Source organism: Chiloscyllium plagiosum, chromosome 7 (assembly GCF_004010195.1).
Source record: "Chiloscyllium plagiosum isolate BGI_BamShark_2017 chromosome 7, ASM401019v2, whole genome shotgun sequence".
Lineage (NCBI taxonomy): Eukaryota > Metazoa > Chordata > Chondrichthyes > Orectolobiformes > Hemiscylliidae > Chiloscyllium > Chiloscyllium plagiosum.
Window position 1 is genome coordinate 75,759,060 of NC_057716.1, and position 21,207 is coordinate 75,780,266.

Genomic DNA, 21,207 nt, shown 5'->3' on the forward strand with positions numbered 1-21,207 from the left:
AAGAAAAACCCTCATTCATCAATATCATTTAGGGAGGAAACATTTACCAGCCTTCCCTCTTCTGGCCTACAAGTGACACCCCATATGCAGAAATGTGGTTTAATGGCAATTGAGCCATGGATGTCTCACATTCCATGAACCAATAAAACAAATTGATAATCACTCTGTCACTTGTTTGAGTTTATTGAGAAACTTGGGGAAATACACTTTTGTTTTAGTTATAGTAATAAAGAAAAACAAATTCACCATTTTTGATTATTGAATAAGCATTTATTCTTTTTTATATGGCTCCTGGAGTAGTTAGGCTTGATTTTCAGTACACTCTTCCCATTAGAGTCATAAGAATGAATAACATAAAGATAGAAAAGAATCAATGAAAAGTGTGCAAACTTAATCTATAGTGATATATTGTTTAGTTCTTGGTCTTTGCAAAAGAAATATGAAAAGAAATATCACTGAGCTGATATGATATGGAGGTGTCGGTTTTGGACTGGGGTGTACAAAGTTAAAAAATCACACAACACCCGGTTATAGTCCAATAGGTTTATTTGGAAGCACTAGCTTTTGGAGCACTGCTCCTTCATCATTTACTCTACAACAACTTGGTGAAGGAGCAGTGCTCCGAAAACTAGTGCTTCCAATTAAACCTGTTGGACTATAACCTGGTATTGCGTGATTTTTAACACTAAGCAGATAAGCCTTTAAATTTAAATGTATTTAGTAACAAGCAGAAAGCCCACAGAAATAATCTCAATTTCAATGAAGACTCATTAAAGCGCATACATTTCTAAGAGGTCTTAACAGGCTGGATGCAAGATATTGAGGCCTCTTGCCGGGCATGGTATTGATAATAGTCGAGGTGCTCTGTACAGAAAAACGATCATGACTTTCGGAGAAGCCATTTTGGGCAGAGGTAAGGCAAGATTTTTCCTCTGAGAGGTGAATCTGTGGAATTTTTTACCAAAGAAGCCTGTGGAGTACAAGTCATTGAACATGTTTAAGAAGGAAAGAGAAAAGTATCCAGTTGTTGGCAGGGTCCCCAGGTATAGGAAGTCAGCAGGATTGTGGCATTGAGATGAAGGATCAATCATGATCATGTTGCATGATAGAGTGAGCATGAGGGGATAAATGGCCTACTCCTGTTTCCATTTTCTATCTCTAGATTTCTAAGTTAAATGAAAGCTACAGATTTTTTTCTGGTGCAACAGGCAACCCTGTAACATACAAGTGTTTACATCAATCAAAAGGAGATTTCTGCCAGGAGATTCATTTATAGAGACCAGAAGAAATTGCAGTCATGAACTTTAAGATGTATCAAAATAACTCAGTGTTCAGATAATATTTTAAAAGCTCTTTTCAATAATGCAGGAATTTTTGTTTCTCATTTGCTGAAAAATTGTTCTAATAATTTTAAAGAAACATATTGTATGAATTTAAAACATTAATGCAAGAATAATTACTTAGCATAACTAATACGGCAGCAAGAAAATGTAGATTAAAGAAATTCTGAGTGAAGTTAACTGGAAACGACGTGCTGAAAGATATACGATCAATAGTCAATTACTATGAATTTCAAATTATTGCTAAACAGAATTTTCTTGTTTTCCTCTCTTGAACATGAAGGTTGATGTAGGTGTTGAAGAACTTCAGATTTGAGATCCTCAGGGGCGGTTTTCCTGAAATCTGCTGAATCTGTGAGGAAATCCAACAGACAGTCCCCATTTTCATTTCCTTCAATGAAACACTCTGTGATGTCAAAGTCAGAGGAATGCTCATAAACCTGATACTTCATTTTCATTTCAGCAAGCATGTTTTGCACATCAAGAGAAATGCTTGTAGGAAAACGAGATCCAAATTTCGTCCAAAGTGAACTCCATCCGCTATCATCTGTTAGCAGTAAAATTTGACATGTAAAACAAAATTGAAATGTATCTGATGTAGATTTCTTTTGGGAAAAATGTTGATGATATTTACAAATTATTCATTATTTTTCAGAAAGAAAATAACCTGTTGTAAAATTTATTTGGGATATTAAGCAAAGCGATTTAGTGCAAATATGCATCGAATAACAAGAACGCATGAGGAAATTACAGAAAATCATGTATTGTTTGAATATCATTAAGTGTGAAATGCTGGATTAAAAAGCAACAGTTTTTTTTGTCATTTCACCAATACCAAATATTGGAGAATCATAGTAAATTGTAGCACTGAAAATAGGCCATTCAGTCCATCAAATGTTCCCTCCTACATCTAATATAATCATAGGAAGGGTCACCAGACCTGAAACATTAGCTTTGATTTCTCTTCACAGATGCTGTCAGACTTGTTGAGCCTTTCAGCAACTTTTGTTTCTGATTCACAGCATCTGCAGTTCTTTCTGTTTTTAATATAATTCTGAATTGTTTCCCATATATTTTCATACTCTCCACATTTTTAGACATTTAACTCTGCTAAAAGTATCTGCTGACTTCACTTCAGTGACAGTTTCTTGAGACCTGAAACAATTTTTCTAGCCTTTATACTTCTGTAATATTTTCTTTAATATCACAGAAATAGAGTACGGAAGAAATTATTTGGTCCTTTGTGTCTGCACTGGCTCTCCAACTTCACTTATTGCAATTCTTCTGCCCTCTCCTCATAACCCAGAACACTGTTAATTTTGAAATAATAGTTTAATTCCCTTTTATGTGCTTTATTTGAATAAGTGTCCACATGTCCTAAGGTAGTACATTCTAGACCTTAACCACGCACTGTACAAAAAAGGCTTCTTTTCTCATTTAACTTCTGATTCTTTTGCCAATTCAATGCTGATCTTTTCGGATGTGAGAATATTTTGTCTTATCTACTCAGTCCAGATCCATCATGATTTAGAATACCTTTATCGGACCTCATTTCAAGTTTCTCTTTTTAAGGAAAACAGTCCTAGCTTGCAGTTAACGAGTCATAGAGCTGTACAGCATAAAAACAGACCCTTCAGTCCAACTCATCCATGATGACCAGATATCCAAAATTAAATTAGTCCCATTTGCCAGCATTTGACCAATATACATCTGAACTGTTTCTACTCATATACCCATTCAGATGCCTTTTAAATGTTGCAATTGTACCAGCCTCCACCACTTCCTCTGGCAGCTCATTCCATACATGCACCACCCTCTGCATGAAAATGTTGCCCCTTACTCCCTTTTAAATCTTTTCCCTCTGAATGTAAATCTATGCCCCCTTGTTTTTGACTCCCCCACACTGTGGAAAAGACTTAGTGACCCTTTCCATGCTCCTCATGATTTTATTAACCCCTATAAGGTCACCCCACTGCCTCCAATGCTCCAGGGAAAGCAGTTCTAGTCTATTCAGCCTCTCCCTCAAGCTCAAACTCTCCAAACCTGCCAACATCCTTATTAAATCTTTTCTGCACCCTTTCAAGTTTCACAACGTCCTTCTTACAGAAGGGAGGCCAGAATTGAATGCAGTACTCCAAAGGTAGCCTAACCAATGCCCTGGATAGCTGCAACATGACCTCCCAATCCCTATATTCACTGACCAATAAAGGCAAGCAGACCAAACACCTTCTTTATTATCCTGTCAACTTGTGACTCCACTGTCAAGGAACTAGGAAGCTGTCCTCCAAGGTCTCTTTGTTCAGCAACAGTCCCCAGGACCTTATCATTAAGTATATAAGTCTTGCTAAGAATTGCTTTTCCAAAATGCAGCACCTCACAATTATCTAAATTAAATTTCATTTGCAACTCCTCGGCCTATTGGCCCATCTTATCAAGATCTGAGGAAACCTTCTTTGCTGTCCACTACACCTCCAATTTTGGTGTCATCTGCAAACTTACTAATCGTACCTCCTATGTTCACTTCCAAATTATTTATAGAAACACCGAAAAGCAGTGGACCCAGCACCAATCCTTGTGGCACACCACTGTCTACAGGCCTTCAGTCTGAAAAGCAACCCTCTACCACCACCTTTTGTCTCCAACCTTCCAGACAGTTCTGAATCCAAATGGCGAGTTCTCACTGTGTTCCATGTGATCTAACCTTGCTAACCCGTCTAACATGTGGAGCCTTGTCAAAAGCATTACTGAAATCCATATAGATCACGTCCACTGCTCTGCCCTTATCAATCCACTTCGTTACATCTTTAAGAAAATCAATCAAGTTTGTGAGACATGATTTCCCACGTACAAAGTCACGTTAACTATCCCTAATCAGTCCTTGCCTTTCCAAGTACATGTAAATCTTGTCCCTCAAGATTCCCTCCAATAACTTGCCTGCCACCGATGTCAGGCTCACAATTCTATTATCCCTAGCTTTTCCTTACCACCTTTCTTAAATAGTGACACTACATTGGCCAACCTCCAGTCTCCTGGCACCTCACCTATGTCTATCAATGATACAAATATCTCAGCTAGAGGCACCACAATGACTTTCTTAGCTTCCCTCACAGTTCTAGGGTCCACCTGATCAGGTTCTGGGAATTTACCCTCCTTTATGTATTTTAAGACATCCAGTACATCCTCCTTTGTAATATGGACATATTTCAAGATGTCGCTGTTTATTTCCCCAAGTTCACCAGCTACTATGTCCTTCTCCAAAACACTGATACAAACTACTCATTTAGTATCTCCCCATCTCCTGCGACTCCGCACATAGGTGGTATCACTAATCTTTAACGGGCCTATTTTCTCCTTAGTTACTCCTTTGTCCTTGGCATCAGAAAGGACAATGGCAGGAACAACCCTGTTGACTCTGTAAAGTCATTCTCACTAACATCTCGGGGCTAGTGCCAAATTTGGGAGAGCTGTCTCACAGATTAGCAAAAAACAGCCTGATATAGTCATACTTACAGATAATGTCCCAGATACCACCATCACCATCCCTGGATATGTCCTGTCCCACTGGCAGAACAGACCCAGCAGAGGTGGCTACACTGTCAGTTGAAAGGGATTTGTTCTCGGAGTCCTCAACATTAACTCTGGACACCAAGAAGTCTCATGGCTTCAGGTTAAACATAGGCAAGGAAACCTCCTACTGATTAGTACATACCATCCTCCCTCAGCTGATGAACTGGTCCTCCTCCATGTTGAACAATACTTAGAAGACATACAGAGGATGGCAAGGGCACAAAATCTACTCTGGGTGTAGGATTTCAATGTCTACCACAGAGTAGCACCGGAGCAGTACCACTAATGGAGCCACTAGACTGGGTCTGCAGCACGTAATGAGGGAGAAACATTCTGGACACTATCCTTTCCAATCCACCAGCTGCAGATACAACTGTCCATGACAGTATCATGGAGAGTGACCAACGCACAGTCATTGTGGAGATGAACTTCCACATTCACATTGAGAATAAACTCCATTTTGTTGTGTGGCACTATTACCGTGCTTAATGGGACAGATTTGTAACAGATTTGACAACTCAAGACTGGGCATCCATGAGGCACTGTGGACCATCAGCAACAGAATTGCATTCTAGCACAATCTGTAACCTCATGATCCAGCATATTCTCCATTCAACCATTACCATCAAGCCAGGAGATCAATTCTGATTCAATGGAGAGTGCAGGGGGGTAATGACAGGAGCAGCACCAGGCATATCTGCAGATGAGGTGTTAATCTGATGAAGCCAACAAACAAGACTACTTGCATTCCAAACTGCATAAGCAGCAAATGATAGACAAGTTGAAGCGATCCTGCAACTAACTGATCAGATCTAAGCTCTGCAGTCCTGCCACATCCAGTTGTGAATGGTGGTGGACAATTAAACAACTCACAGGAGGAGGAGGAACCACAAATATCCCCATCCTCAATGATGGAAGAGCCCAGCAGATCAATGCAAAAGATAAGACTGAAGCTTTTGCAGCAATCTTTAGCCAGAAGTGCTGAGTTGGTGGTCCATCCTGGCGTCCTCCAAAGGTCCCCAACATAACACATACCAATCTTCAGCCAATTTGTTTCACTGCCTGTGAACAAGTGGTTGGAGATACTGGCTACTGCAAAGGCTATGGGCTGTGACAACATTTTGGCACAGAGTGGAAGACTTGTGCTCCAGAACTTGCCGCCTCCCCAGACATCTGTTGCAGTACAGCTACAGTGCAGGCATCTACAGGACAATATTGGAAATTACCCAGGTATGTCCTGTACATAAGAGGCAGGACAAATCAAAATCAGCTAATTACTGGCCAATCAGTCTTCTCTTGATCATCAGTAAAATGTCTCATCAATAGTGCTATAAGCAGCATGTGCTCAGCAATAATCTGCTCAGTGACACCCAGTTTGGGTTCCACCAGGGCCACTTAGCTCCTGACCTCATTACATCCTTAGTTCAAATATGGGGAGGATGTTTCTGGTGGTGGATGCATCCAGAACCAGGGATCACAGTCTGACGATTCAAGGTGGATCATTTAGGATGGAGATGAGGAGACATTCCTTCACCTAAAGAATGTTGAGGCTGTGGAATTCATTACCACAGGAAGTAGTTGATGCCAAAACATTGGATGTATTCATGAAGTGGCTAGATATAGCACTTGGGGTGAATGGGATCAAAGCTTATGGAGAGAAAGCAGAATTAGTTGGATGATCAGCCATGATTGTGATGAATGGTTCAAAGAGAGCAACAAATATGCAGGGAAATTGGGAGACTTGCAGTAATAGGGTTTTCATAGTCGGGGATTTTAATTTTCCTACCACAGACTGGGACTACCATAGTTAAGGACTTAGATCGGGTGGAATTTGTTAAGTGTGCTCTGGAAAGTTTCCTTAAGCAGTATATAGAGAGTTGTATTCAGGAAGGGGCAAAACTCGACCTACTCTTGGACAAGTGACTGAGGTGACGGTGGGGAAGCACTTTGGGACCATATATAGATTATAGAACATAGAATATTACACATAGTTGTGCCAATTTTAAAATAGTTATGGAGAGTGACAAAGCTAATCCACAGGTTCAAGTGCTAAATTGGGGCAAGGCAAATTTTGATGGAATTAGATAGGAGCTTTCAGGGATTAATTGGAGTAGCTTGTTAACAGGCAAAGGGATCTCTGGCAAGTGGGAGGCTTTTAAAAGTGTGATAGCTAGAGTTCAAGGTCTATATGTCTCTGTGAGGGTGAGGGGAAAGGTTGGCAGGGTAGGGAACCCTGGATGACAAGAGATGTTGATGTCAATCATTTATATAAATCATTTGGATGTGAGCATAAGAGGTATTGTTAGTAAGTTTGCAGATGACACCAAAATTGAAAGTGTAGTAGACAGTGAAGAGGGTTATCTCAGATTATAATAGGATCTTGACCAGATGGGCCAATGGGCTGAAAGTGGCAGATGGAGTTTAATTTAGATAAATGCAAGGTGCTGCATTTTGGGAAAGCAAAGCTTAACAGGACTTATACACTGAATGGTAAGGTCCTAGCTGAACAAAGAGACCTTGGAGTGCAGGTTCATAGCTCCTTGAAAGTAGAGTCGCAGGTAGATAGGATAGTGAAGGCGGCGTTTGGTATGCTTTCCTTTATTAGTCAGAGTATTGAGTACAGGAGTTGGGAGGTCATGTTGCGGCTATACAGGACATTGGTTAGGCCACTGTTGGAATATTGCATGCAATTCTGGTCTCCTTCCTATTGGAAAGATGTTGTGAAACTTGAAAGGGTTCAGAAAAGATTTACAAGGATGTTGCCAGGGTTGGAGAATTTGAGCTATCGGGAGAGGCTGAACAGGCTGGGGCTGTTTTTCCCGGAGGGTCGGAGGCTGAGGGGTGACCTTATAGAGGTTTACAAAATCATGAGGGGCATGGATAGGATAAATAGACAAAGTCTTTTTCCTGGGGTGGGGGAGTCTAGAACTAGAGGGCATAGGTTTAGGGTGAGATGAGAAAGATATAAAAGAGACCTAAGGGGCAACTTTTTCATGCAGAGGGTGGTACGTGTATGGAATGAACTGCCAGAGGAAGTGGTGGAGGCTGGTAAATTGCAACATTTAAAAGGCAGTTGGATGGGTATATGAATAGGAAGGGTTTGGAGGGATATGGGCCTGGTGCTGCAGGTGGGACTAGATTGGGTTGGAATATCTGTTCAGCATGGATGGGTTGGACTGAAGGGTCTGTACCTTTATATAACTCTATGTTTCTATAACACTCAAGAAGCTTGGTACCATTCAGAACAAAACAGCTCACTTGACTGGCACCATACCCACAAGCATCCATCCCTCCACCATTGATGATCAGTAGTAGAAGGTGCACTATCCATAAGATGCAGAGCAGAAATTCACCAAAGAGCCTCAGCACCTTCCAAACCCATGACCACTTCCAACTAGAAGAACAAGAGGAAAGATAAATGGGAACATCACCACCTTCAAGTTCCCCTCCAAGATACCCCCCATCCTGACTTGGATATATATCACCATTCCTTCACTGTCACTCATTCAAAATCCTGGAATTCCATCAGCCAGGGCATTGTGAGTCAACTCATAGCAGGTGGACTGCACCAGTTCAAGAAGGACAACTAAGGTCAGGCAATAAAAACTGCCTAGCCAACAATGTCCACATCACATCACTGAATTTCTTTAAAAGGTGGTTGCTTGTTATCACCTCACCAGGGAACAAATTTCCCACTAGTTAGCCATTAAACCATTGCAGACTTCTGCCAGGTAGTCTTTTCTCTCCTCCAATGAAATAAGGCCAAACTTCTGACCTTTTTTTCTCCCAACCATAAATCTTCATCACCATCACCACATGAATTAATTATGCCGCACTTTTTTGTATTGTTACTTATCGCCATTCAATATTAGATCAACACAAATTTGTACACAATATTCCAAGAAAAACAAAATTAAGTTAATATTCTGGTTCCACTTGACCTTTGTGAAGCAATTTGACATTAAATCATTAGTTTGGCAGTGTAAAGTGAACAGAATGATATTTGATGCTGGAAATGATGAGTTAGTGAAGACAAGTGTTTCCTAATGCTGTGGATGTCTCTGTAACGATAAAGGACATTATCCTCCAATCAGAGTGTGAGAGATTACTGTGGCAAATTCGGGAAAGGGTGGAGCAAGTAGTTGAGCAACAGTTGAAATGGCCTTGCATGCAATACTTGGCACTGCCCATTCGTATTGAATTACGATAGCAATTTTAAACTTCAGCACCACCTACAAATGGAGTGCCTTTCGAACCTTTAGACAGAAGCAGAACCTAGAAACAGAAATATCAGTAAGTCGAGCCATTAGGGCCAACTTATGATTCACTAATTATAATTAGTCACTTCCAATGCACAGCATTGACAGCTATCCACTTCTTTCTGTCATCTAGTCAATTATTTATCTACTACACAATTTTTCACTTCGTTTAGTCTTCTTGTTTGTTGCAAGAAGGGAAAGTTGCTGTAGTCCCAAAGGACTGCTCTCACATGAAATGGTTTAACCTAAGGGTTACCACACCTCTGACAAGAGGGTCCTTCATGGTAACCTCTGCTGGTATGGAAATTGAACTTGTGTTGCACTTTTCTCTAGTGCTGTTTTCACTAGAGAAAAGAAGGTTTAGGGGTGACTTGATTGAGGTGTACAAGATGATTAGGGGGTTAGATAGGGTCGACAGTATGAACCTTTTCCCGCGTATTGAGTCGGGTATTACAAGGGGGCATAGCTTTAAATTAAGGGGGGGTAGATATAGGACTGATGTTAGGGGTAGGTTCTTCACTCAGCGAGTCGTTAGTTCATGGAATGCCCTGCCAGTAACAGTGGTGGACTCTCCCTCTTTATGGGCATTTAAGAGGGCATTGGATAGGTATATGGAGGATAGTGGGTTAGTGTAGTTTAGGTGGGCTTGGATCGGCGCAACATCGAGGGCCCAAGGGCCTGTACTGCGCTGTATTCTTCTATGTTCTATGTTCTATGTTCTATGAAATCACCCAGCATTACAAGCCAGACATTTGGCCAATTCAGAGAATCAACTCTCAGGAATGCCAAGAAGTTGATCAATAGAATACATATGAATTTAGTTATCTTCTCCGTACACTTTCAGATTGCTCAGGTAAAAGGCTGCATAGAATAACAGTACCAGTTTATCAGAAACACTGGACAATAACTTACCTGCAGTCTGTATTATTAGAAGTTTGCCATTCCTTTCCAGAAGACTGTGAAAATACTTAATGGTATCATGCGCATTTTCCACAAAGTACAGCAACTAGTCAGCAAAAATAAATAGAAGCACAGATAAGTTATGAATATAAATCCTTATATTAAAATTAATTGGGATACAATTATCAGTGCCTAAAAACACAAACTTTGAAATTCTTGTGGGCATATCCTGGAATCTTTGATCCAACGGCAAAAAACCTTACTTAATAAAGTCAATTTCATTTTATGAAATATCATTCAGAAGTAGCAAAGTTTAAATTTACTTGACTGGCAGTTCAGAGGAGGTTGATACCTGGAATGAGTGGTGATTCTTTATGAGGATAGGTTGGACAGACTGGACTGGTTTCTCCTGGAGTTATGAAGAGTGAGGGGATTTCATTAAAGATTATGAGATACTGAACAACCTTATCAAGGTCAATGTCAAAATGTCACTTCCTATTGTGGATGAGCCCCGACCCAAGTGACTCTCTTTAAAAATTAGATGTCACCCTTTTCAGATTCAGAGGAGGACAAATCTTCCTGACAGCAAGTTGTGCAGCATTGGAATTCTTTCCCTCTCAAAGTGGTAGTAGTTGTAGAGTCGTTGAATACTTTTAAGGCAGAGTTAGACTCTTTTCTGGAAAGGAATCAAAGGTTATTGTATCCCTTGCAGGGACTATGAAATCTGATCTCCCATATCTCATAGGAGGAGTGGTATGCTCTTCCTGTGAGATATGGGAGATCAGGGAGAAGTCAAATCATCCCTGATAGCTATGTCTGCAGGAACTAAGAAGTGTGCCCACCTGCAGCTCCTCTCAAACTGTATGGGTCAGTTGGAGTGGCAGTTGAACCCACTGAGGAGCATACATGAGGCAGAAAGCTTACTAGACAAGGTTTCAGGGATGTGGTCACCGAGATTAATAGTGACTGCTAGGAGGGGCAGGCAGGCAGGCAGTACAGGAGTCCTCTGTGGCTATTCCCCTCTCAAGCAGACATACCATTTTGGATATTGCTGGGGAGTGTGATATCTCAGGGCAATGCAACAGCAGCAGCCAGATCAGTGGCATCACAATTGGTTCTGCTGTACAGCACAAAGTGTCAAAAGTATAGGTAAGCAGTAATAATAGGAAACTCGATAATCAGGGCCATAGACAGGTGTATCTGTGGCCATGAGTGAGACTCCAGGATGTTGAAAGGGGAAGTTGAGCAGCTTGATGTCATGGCCTATACAATGAACAACAATGGAAAGAAGACAAATGAGATTCTGCAAAGAGAATTTAGAGCATCAGGTAGGAAGTTGAAAAGCAGAACCTTTAGTGTTGTAATGTTGGAATTACTCTCTGTGCTACGTATTAGTGAGGCCAGGAAGAGGACAGTGCATTTCAATGCATGGCTAAAGGACAGGTGTAGGAGGGAGGGTTTCAGGTATCTGGATCACTTGCATCTCTCTCAGGGCAGGACAGGTTGTACGTGAACTGGAGGCGCACTAACATCCTGCAGGAATATTTGCCCATGCCACTCAGGAGGGTTTCAACTAATGAGGCAGGAGGATGTAAACCAAAGTATTAGATCAGTATGTGGAGTTATTGAGTAGAGGTAGAGGTTATGTCAAATAACGCGAAGAAAGGCAGAGTTAGGCTAATGAACACTGCAGGACTGGCAATCAGAAGTTTTAACCTAAGAAGTAAGGCAGATGAGTTTTGAGCCTGGATTAGTGTAGAGAACCATGATAATGTCGCCATGACAGAAATTTGACTGAGAGAATGCAGGACTGATAGCTCAAAGTTCCAGAATTTAGATGTGATAGAGAGGTGGGGAAATGCATTACTAGCTGCAGACAATGTCACAACTGCAGCAAGGGAGGATATTTCAGAAAGCTCATCCAGCAATGCCCTTTGGGTAGAACTCAGGAATAAGAAAGGTACAATCACAACCCCTAGTTAGACCCCACTTGCAGTATTGTGAACAGATCTGGGCATCATATTTAGGAAGGATATATTGGCCTTGTGGGGAATACAATATAAGTTTACAGGAATGATACCTGGACTTCAGGGGTTAAATTATAAGGTGTGATTATACACATTAGGCTTGTTTTCTCCAGAATATAGAAATGTAAGGGGTGCTCAAAGTCTTCAAGATATTAACAGGAAAAGACAAGGTAGACAAAGTATTTCCACTAGTTGGGGATTCTATAACTTGGGGCATGGTCTCTAGAATTAGGACCAGACAATTCAGAGAGATGTCAGGAATTGCTTCTTCTGTTTGGAACACTTTTTCACAAGCAGTGGATGCAGAATCAGGTGTAAATTTTAAATTTTAGATGGATAAGTTTTTGTTAAGCAATGTTTTTAAGGGGTATAGGCCAAAAATAGGTATGTGGAATTAAGCCACAGATGATTGAACGTTGGAACAGGCTCAATGGGTTACATTTGCTCCTATGTTCCTATATTCTTACTGATATGATCTGAAGTATATAAGCTAGCTAACCACACAGCCTTGTCCATCACACAAGCCAGCCTTCCATCCATTAACTCCATCTACACTCCTCACTGCCTCAGGCAGCCAACATAATAAAAAATCCCTCCCACCCTGTTTATAATCTCTTCCAAAATCTTCTGTTGGGCAGAGGACACAAAAGCTTTTCCACATGTTCCAGCAGATTCAAGAATAGCTTTCTTCCCCACTGTCATTAGACTTCTGAGTAGACCTCTCCAGTTTTAAATTTAATGTTGACCTCATTCTCTGTGCACCTTCTCTGCAGCCGTAACATTTTATTGTTTGCTTTGTTCTATTACCCTTATGCATTTTGTATGGTATGATCTGCTTGTAATGCACACAAAACAAAACTTTTCACTGTACCTAGGTACATGCAACAATAATAAAGCAAATCAAATTGAACCAAAACAAACCATTAGATTGAACCAAATTGAACCAAAACAAATTTTCCTTTCCTTCCATCTATTACATTCTTGCCTAGTTGCTTAACTTGTCCATATTTTCTGTGGACTCATCTGCACCAGAGACACCAAAGGACAGGCAAATTAAAATAAGGAAAAACTTACAAAGACATAATGTCAAAATGAATATGAATTCTTAAACTGACCATGGTACTTAGAACCATTAGTATTTTAGACATTAAGCAGCATGGATGTGAACTTGCTCTACATTTAGCCCTGAGTGACAGGTTGAATGTGCTGTGACTGCTGGCTATTAAGTTAACCGAACAGCAGTTACCTCAATCATATGAATGAAATCAAACTTCTTGCTTTCTTTTCTCTCCTTGTTTTGCTTTTCATAGTCAGTTGTATACATCTGGTTCCAAGTGAAAGAGGCATTCAGTCCTTGACCCTTCTCTTTTATGAGCTCTAAAAGTAATATAACATTAGAAGGGCTTTTCTCTTATTAATAAAGTAATCAGAAATACTATTCATCATATCCAGGTTCCTGAAACCGAATTGTAGGCACTTGGTTGTCTGCTTTTAGGTTAAAACAGTGGCATGTTAGATTTGGTCCAAGGAAATAACATATTAAGCATTGTATTAATTTGTTTGCAGTTCAACATATTATTGAAAATCATAAACTGTTTTGTAAAATGTATACACCATCATTCAACAAATCTAGTATGAGGTGGTACATTTTAAAAACAATTCTTTCTTGGGATATGGATACCGCTGTTAAGGCCATGATTCATTATCCATCCCTAATTGTCCTTGAGGAGATGGAGAGCCATTTTCCTGAACCTTTACTGTCTTTGTTCTCTGTAGATATGCTCAAATACTGTTAAAGTGTTAGTTCCAGTGATTGTCAAGGAATAGCAATATAATTCCAATTCAGAATGCTGTGTGAGTTGGAAAACTCCCATGTATCTGTTGTTCTTGTGCTTCACATTATAGCTGATATTTTAATGATAATAGTCAATCATTTTTGACCTAAATAACACTCTGGATTTTTTTAAAATTTAGTAAAACACATTTCAAATTAAGAAGCAGATATTATAGCAAACTAATCGATTTCTACATGTGTAGTTTGCAACTGCAAAGCAGACCGAGTCAGGCAGAGTCACAATATTGTATATACACAGTACATGAAGGCATAGAATCCCTACTGTGTGGAAACAGGTCCTTCAACTCAACAAGTCAACACCGACCCTCCAAAGAGTCACCCACTCAGACCCATTCCCTACATTTACCCTGACTAATTCATCTAAACTGTGCATCCCTGAACACTATGGGGAATCTAGCTTGACCAATTCACCTAACCTGCAAACTTTGGACTGTGGGAGGAAGCCAGAGCACCCAGAGGAACCCATGCAGAGATGGGGAGAATGTGCAAACTCCACAGAGTCACCCTTGACTTGGATCGAAACCAGGTCCCTGGCACTGTGAAGCAGCATTGCTAACCACTGAGCCACTGTCTTTAAAGGCAAACTTTCTTAAAAGGAAGGGACATATAAAACTAGTAGAGGTCCTGTGTTTCAAAGGAGGCTTTGAGAGTGTTTGCAGTATATCTTGTATACGACACAGGCTGCTGCTTGTGTTCATCAATGGTGAAGGATATGAATGTTTCAGGTGTTCAATTGGCTTCTGAGCTTTCATCCAGGAAAATGAAGAGAATTGGTGACAGTGAGGACTGCAGGTGTATTGGTGACAGTGAGGACTGTAGGTGTATTGGTGACAGTGAGGACTGCAGGTGTATTGGCGACAGTGAGGACTGCAGGTGTATTGGTGACAGTGAGGACTGCAGGTGTATTGGTGACAGTGAGGACTGTAGGTGTATTGGCGACAGTGAGGACTGCAGGTGTATTGGTGACAGTGAGGACTGCAGGTGTATTGGAGACAGTGAGGACTGCAGGTGTATTGGCGACCGTGAGGACTGCAGGTGTATTAGTGACAGTGAGGACTGCAGGTATATTGGAGACAGTGAGGACTGCAGGTGTATTGGTGACAGTGAGGACTGCAGGTGTATTAGAGACAGTGAGGACTGCAGGTGTATTGGAGACAGTGAGGACTGCAGGTGTATTGGTGACAGTGAGGACTGCAGGTGTATTGGAGATACTGAGGACTGCAGGTGTATTGGAGACAGTGAGGACTGCAGGTGTATTGGTGACAGTGAGGACTGCAGGTGTATTAGAGACAGTGAGGACTGCAGGTGTATTGGCGACAGTGAGGACTGCAGGTGTATTGGTGACAGTGAGGACTGCAAGTGTATTGGAGACAGTGAGGACTGCAGGTGTATTGGCGACAGTGAGGACTGCAGGTGTATTAGCGAAAGTGAGGACTGCTGGTGTATTAGCGACAGTGAGGACTGCAGGTGCATTGGTGACAGTGAGGACTGCAGGTGTATTGGCGGCAGAGAGCACTGCAGATGTATTGGTGACAGTGAGGACTGCAGGTGTATTGGTGACAGTGAGGACGGCAGATGTATTGGTGACAGTGAGGACTGCAGGTGTATTGGTGACAGTGAGGACTGCAGGTGTATTGGAGACAGTGAGGACAGCAGGTGTATTAGAGATAGTGAGGATTGCAGGTGTATTGGAGACAGTGAGGACTGCAAGTGTATTGGAGATAGTGAGGACTGCAGGTGTATTAGAGATAGTGAGGATTGCAGGTGTATTGGAGACAGTGAGGACTGCAATTGTATTGGAGATAGTGAGGACTGCAGGTGCATTGGAGACAGTGAGGACTGCAAGTGTATTGGAGATAGTGAGGACTGCAGGTGTATTAGAGATAGTGAGGACTGCAAGTGTATTGGAGTTGGTGAGGACTGCAGGTGTATTGGCGACAGTGAGGACTGCAAGTGTATTGGAGATAGTGAGGACCGCAGGAGTATTGGCGACAGTGAGGACCACAGGTGCATTGGTGACAGTGAGGATCGCATGTGTATTGGAGACAGTGAGGACTGCAGGTGTATTGGCGACAGTGAGAACCGCAGGTGTATTGATGACAGTGAGGACCGCAGGTGTATTGATGACAGTGAGGACCGCAGGTGTATTGGCGACAGTGAGGACCACAGGTGCATTGGTGACAGTGAGGACCGCAGGTGCATTGGAGACAGTGAGGACTGCAGGTGTATTGGAGACAGTGAGGACTGCAGGTGTATTGGCGACAGTGAGGACTGCAGGTGCATTGGAGACAGTGAGGACTGCAGGTGTATTGGTGACAGTGAGGACTGCAGGAGTATTGGTGACAGTGAGGACTGCAGGTGTATTGGTGACAGTGAGGACTGCAGGTGTATTAGTGACAGTGAGGACTGCAGGTGTATTTGTGACAGTGAGGACTGCAGGTATATTGGCGACAGTGAGGACTGCAGGTGTATTGGAGATAGTGAGGACTGCAGGTGTATTAGTGACAGTGAGGACTGCAGGTGTATTAACGACAGTGAGGACTGCAGGTGTATTGGTGACAGTGAGGACCACAGGTGTATTGGTGACAGTGAGGACTGCAGGTGTATTAGTGACAGTGAGGACTGCAGGTGCATTGGAGACAGTGAGGACTGAAGGTATATTGGTGACAGTGAGGACTGCAGGGGTATTGGTGACAGTGAGGACTGCAGGTGCATTGGAGACAGTGAGGACTGCAGGTGTATTAACGACAATGAGGACTGCAGGTGTATTGGTGACAGTGAGGACTGAAGGTGTATTTGTGACAGTAAGGACTGCAGGTATATTGGCGACAGTGAGGACTGCAGGTGTATTGGAGATAGTGAGGATTGCAGGTGTATTGGTGACAGTGAGGACTGCAGGTGCATTGGAGACAGTGAGGACTGCAGGTGTATTAGAGATAGTGAGGACTGCAGGTGCATTGGAGACAGTGAGGATTGCAGGTGTATTGGAGATAGTGAGGACTGCAGGTACATTGGAGACAGTGAGGATTGCAGGTGTATTGGAGACAGTGAGGACTGAAGGTGTATTGGGGACAGTGAGGACTGAAGGTGTATTGGGGACAGTGAGGACTGCAGGTACATTGGAGACGGTGAGGATTGCAGGTGTATTGGAGACAGTGAGGACTGCAGGTGCATTGGAGACAGTGAGGATTGCAGGTGTATTGGAGATAGTGAGGACTGCAGGTACATTGGAGACAGTGAGGATTGCAGGTGTATTGGAGACAGTGAGGACTGAAGGTGTATTGGGGACAGTGAGGACTGAAGGTGTATTGGGGACAGTGAGGACTGCAGGTACATTGGAGACGGTGAGGATTGCAGGTGTATTGGAGACAGTGAGGACTACAGGTACATTGGAGACAGTGAGGATTGCAGGTGTATTGGAGACAGTGAGGACTGAAGGTGTATTGGGGACAGTGAGGACTGAAGGTGTATTGGGGACAGTGAGGACTGCAGGTGCATTGGAGACAGTGAGGATTGCAGGTGTATTGGAGATAGTGAGGACCACAGGTGTATTGGTGACAGTGAGAACTGCAGGTGTATTAGTGACAGTGAGGACTGCAGGTGTATTAGTGACAGTGAGGACTGCAGGTGCATTGGAGACAGTGAAGATTGCAGGTGTCTTGGAGACAGTGAGGACCACAGGTGTATTGGTGACAGTGAGGACTGCAGGTGTATTAGTGACAGTGAGGACTGCAGGTGTATTAGTGACAGTGAGGACTGCAGGTGTATTAGTGACAGTGTGGACTGCAGGTGCATTGGAGACAGTGAGGACTGAAGGTGTATTGGGGACAGTGAGGACTGCAGGTGCATTGGAGACAGTGAGGACTGCAGGTGCATTAGAGACAGTGAGGATTGCAGGTGTATTGGCGACAGTGAGGACTGCAGGTGTATTGGTGACAGTGAGGACTGCAGGTGCATTGGAGACAGTGAGGACTGCAGGTGTATTTGAGACAGTGAGGACTGCAGGTGCATTGGAGACAGTGAGGACTGCAGATGTATTGGAGACAGTGAGGACTGCAGGTGTATTGGAGACAGTGAGGACTGCAGGTGTATTGGCGACAGTGAGGACTGCAGGTGTATTGGTGACAGTGAGGACTGCAGGTGAATTGGAGACAGTGAGGACTGCAGGTGCATTGGAGACAGTGAGGACTGCAGGTATATTACCAACAGTGAGGACTGCAGGTGTATTAGTGACAGTGAGGACTGCAGGTGTATTGGTGACAGTGAGGACTGCAGGTGTGTTGGTGACATTGAGGACTGCAGGTGTATTGGTGACAGTGAGAACTGCAGGTGTATTGGTGACATTGAGGACTGCAGGTATACTGGTGACATTGAGGTCTGCAGGTGTATTGGTGACAGTGAGGACTGCAGGTGTATTGGTGACATTGAGGACTGCAGGTGTATTGGGGACAGTGAGGACTGCAGGTGTATTGGTGACATTGAGGACTGCAGGTGTATTGGTGACAGTGAGGACTGCAGGTGTATTGGTGACATTGAGGACTGCAGATGTTTAGGGGACAGTGAGGACTGCAAGTGCATTGGAGACAGTGAGGACTGCAGGTGTATTACCGACAGTGAGGACTGCAGGTGTATTAACGACAGTGAGGACTGAAGGTGTATTGGTGACAGTGAGAACTGAAGGTGTATTGGTGACATTGAGGACTGCAGGTGTATTAGTGACAGTGAGGACTGCAGGTGTTTTGGTGACAGTGAGGACTGAAGGTGTATTGGGGACAGTGAGGACTGAAGGTGCATTGGGGACAGTGAGGACTGCAGGTGCATTGGAGACAGTGAGGATTGCAGGTGTATTGGAGACAGTGAGGACCACAGGTGTATTGGTGACAGTGAGGACTGCAGGTGTATTAGTGACAGTGAGGACTGCAGGTGTATTGGAGACAGTGAGGACTGCAGGTGTATTGGTGACAGTGAGGACTGCAGGTGTATTGGTGACAGTGAGGACTGCAGGTGTATTGGTGACAGTGAGGACTGCAGGTGTATTGGTGACAGTGAGGACTGCAGGTGTATTAGTGACAGTGAGGACTGCAGGTGTATTGGAGACAGTGAAGATTGCAGGTGTATTGGAGACAGTGAGGACTGAAGGTGTATTGGGGACAGTGAGGACTGCAGGTGCATTGGAGACAGTGAGGACTGCAGGTGCATTGGAGATAGTGAGGATTGCAGGTGTAGTGGAGACAGTGAGGACCACAGGTGTATTGGTGACAGTGAGGACTGCAGGTGTATTAGTGACAGTGAGGACTGCAGGTGCATTGGAGACAGTGAGGATTGCAGGTGTATTGGAGACAGTGAGGACTGAAGGTGTATTGAGGACAGTGAGGATTGCAGGTGTATTGGAGACAGTGAGGACTGCAGGTGCATTGGAGACAGTGAGGACTGCAGGTGCATTGGAGACAGTGAGGACTGCAGGTGTATTGGCGACAGTGAGGACTGCAGGTGTATTGGTGACAGTGAGGACTGCAGGTGATTTGGAGACAGTGAGGACTGCAGGTGCATTGGAGACAGTGAGAACTGCAGGTGCATTGGAGATAGTGAGGATTGCAGGTGTATTGGAGACAGTGAGGACCACAGGTGTATTGGTGACAGTGAGGACTGCAGGTGTATTAGTGACAGTGAGGACTGAAGGTGTTTTGGAGACAGTGAGGATTGCAGGTGTATTGTAGACACTGAGGACTGCAGGTGCATTGGAGACAGTGAGGACTGCAGGTGTATTTGAGACAGTGAGGACTGCAGGTGCATTGAAGACAGTGAGGACTGCAGATGTATTGGAGACAGTGAGGACTGCAGGTGTATTGGCGACATTGAGGACTGCAGGTGTATTGGTGACAGTGAGGACTGCAGGTGTATTGGTGACATTGAGGACTGCAGGTGTATTGGTGACAGTGAGGACTGCAGATGTATTGGTGACATTGAGGACTGCAGGTGTATAGGGGACAGTGAGGACTGCAAGTGCATTGGAGACAGTGAGGACTGCAGGTGTATTGGAGACAGTGAGGACTGCAGGTGTATTGGCGACAGTGAGGACTGCAGGTGTATTAACGACAGTGAGGACTGAAGGTGTATTGGTGACAGTGAGGACTGAAGGTGTATTGGTGACATTGAGGACTGCAGGTGTATTAGTGACAATGAGGACTGCAGGTGTATTGGTGACAGTGAGGACTGCAAGTGCATTGGAGACAGTGAGGACTGCAGTGTATTGGAGACAGTGAGGACTGCAGGTGTATTACCGACAGTGAGGACTGCAGGTGTATTGGAGACAGTGAGGACTGCAGGTGTATTACCGACAGTGAGGACTGCAGGTGTATTAACGACAGTGAGGACTGAAGGTGTATTGGTGACAGTGAGGATTGCAGGTGTATTGGCGACAGTGAGGACCACAGGTGTATTAGTGACAGTGAGGACTGCAGGTGCATTGGAGACAGTGAGAAGCGCAGGTGTATTAACGACAGTGAGGACTGCAGGTGCATTGGAGACAGTGAGTACTGCAGGTGTATTGGCGACAGTGGGGACTGCAGATGCTGGAAAATTAGAATTGATAAAGTGTGAAGCTGGAAAATGTACAGCAGGTTAAGCAGCATCAGAGGAGCAAGGGTGTCAATGTTTTGGGTCAGAATCTTTCATCAGAGTATTCAATCACACTCCTGCTTTTTGCCTTAAAGGTAATAAGAAGTCTGTGGGTGAGTTAATCTTCACAGAATTTGAACACAAACTGCCAGGGATTCTTTCTTGGCTCTTCCAGCAGATTCCATGTGTCTGCAGTAACTTCAAGTGAACAAAATGCCCACTTGACTTTTCAATGCCACTGGCGTAGGTGGTTTAAGGTGGTTTTAGACATCCACTGGTGTGTGCCTATGTTGATCTCTTGAAAACATCATTAATTAGTTTTATCTCCTGAGTTGGACATTTGCCCATTCAAATTTGTTTTCTTCATTTAAAGCTTAAAGAACTAGACATCAGTCAGAACAAAAGATCATCATTTGGCACTTTGTTTTCAATGAGCTAATATATGTTTCAGTCAATTCACAAATGATAACTCAATATAATGCTAGGATTCTTATCACTGAGTTCATAATTCAGTGTTTGAGCTCAATGGGATGCATCACATTTCCAGCATGACTATAGCTAGGAGTCATTTAATCAAAATATCTTTTCTTGTACTTTTCTTGTGCCTAGCCAATTGTGGTACAGCGCACTGAGATAGTGAT

General features: G+C 43.2%; 1 protein-coding gene across 1 annotated transcript in view; it reads right to left on the reverse strand.

Moving 5' to 3' along the window:
- Nucleotides 1–621: 621 nt before the first annotated feature.
- The window catches only part of LOC122551717 (histamine N-methyltransferase-like), a 38,831-nt gene continuing 18,245 nt past the window's right edge, over nt 622–21,207 (reverse strand). Inside the window, exons 4-6 of the mRNA XM_043694073.1 lie at nt 13,340–13,470; nt 10,079–10,172; nt 622–1,887 (exon numbers count right to left, since the gene is read on the reverse strand). Of these exons, the coding sequence (XP_043550008.1) occupies nt 1,550–1,887; nt 10,079–10,172; nt 13,340–13,470 (563 nt within the window). The 3' untranslated portion in view covers nt 622–1,549. The remainder of the gene's footprint in view (nt 1,888–10,078; nt 10,173–13,339; nt 13,471–21,207) is intronic.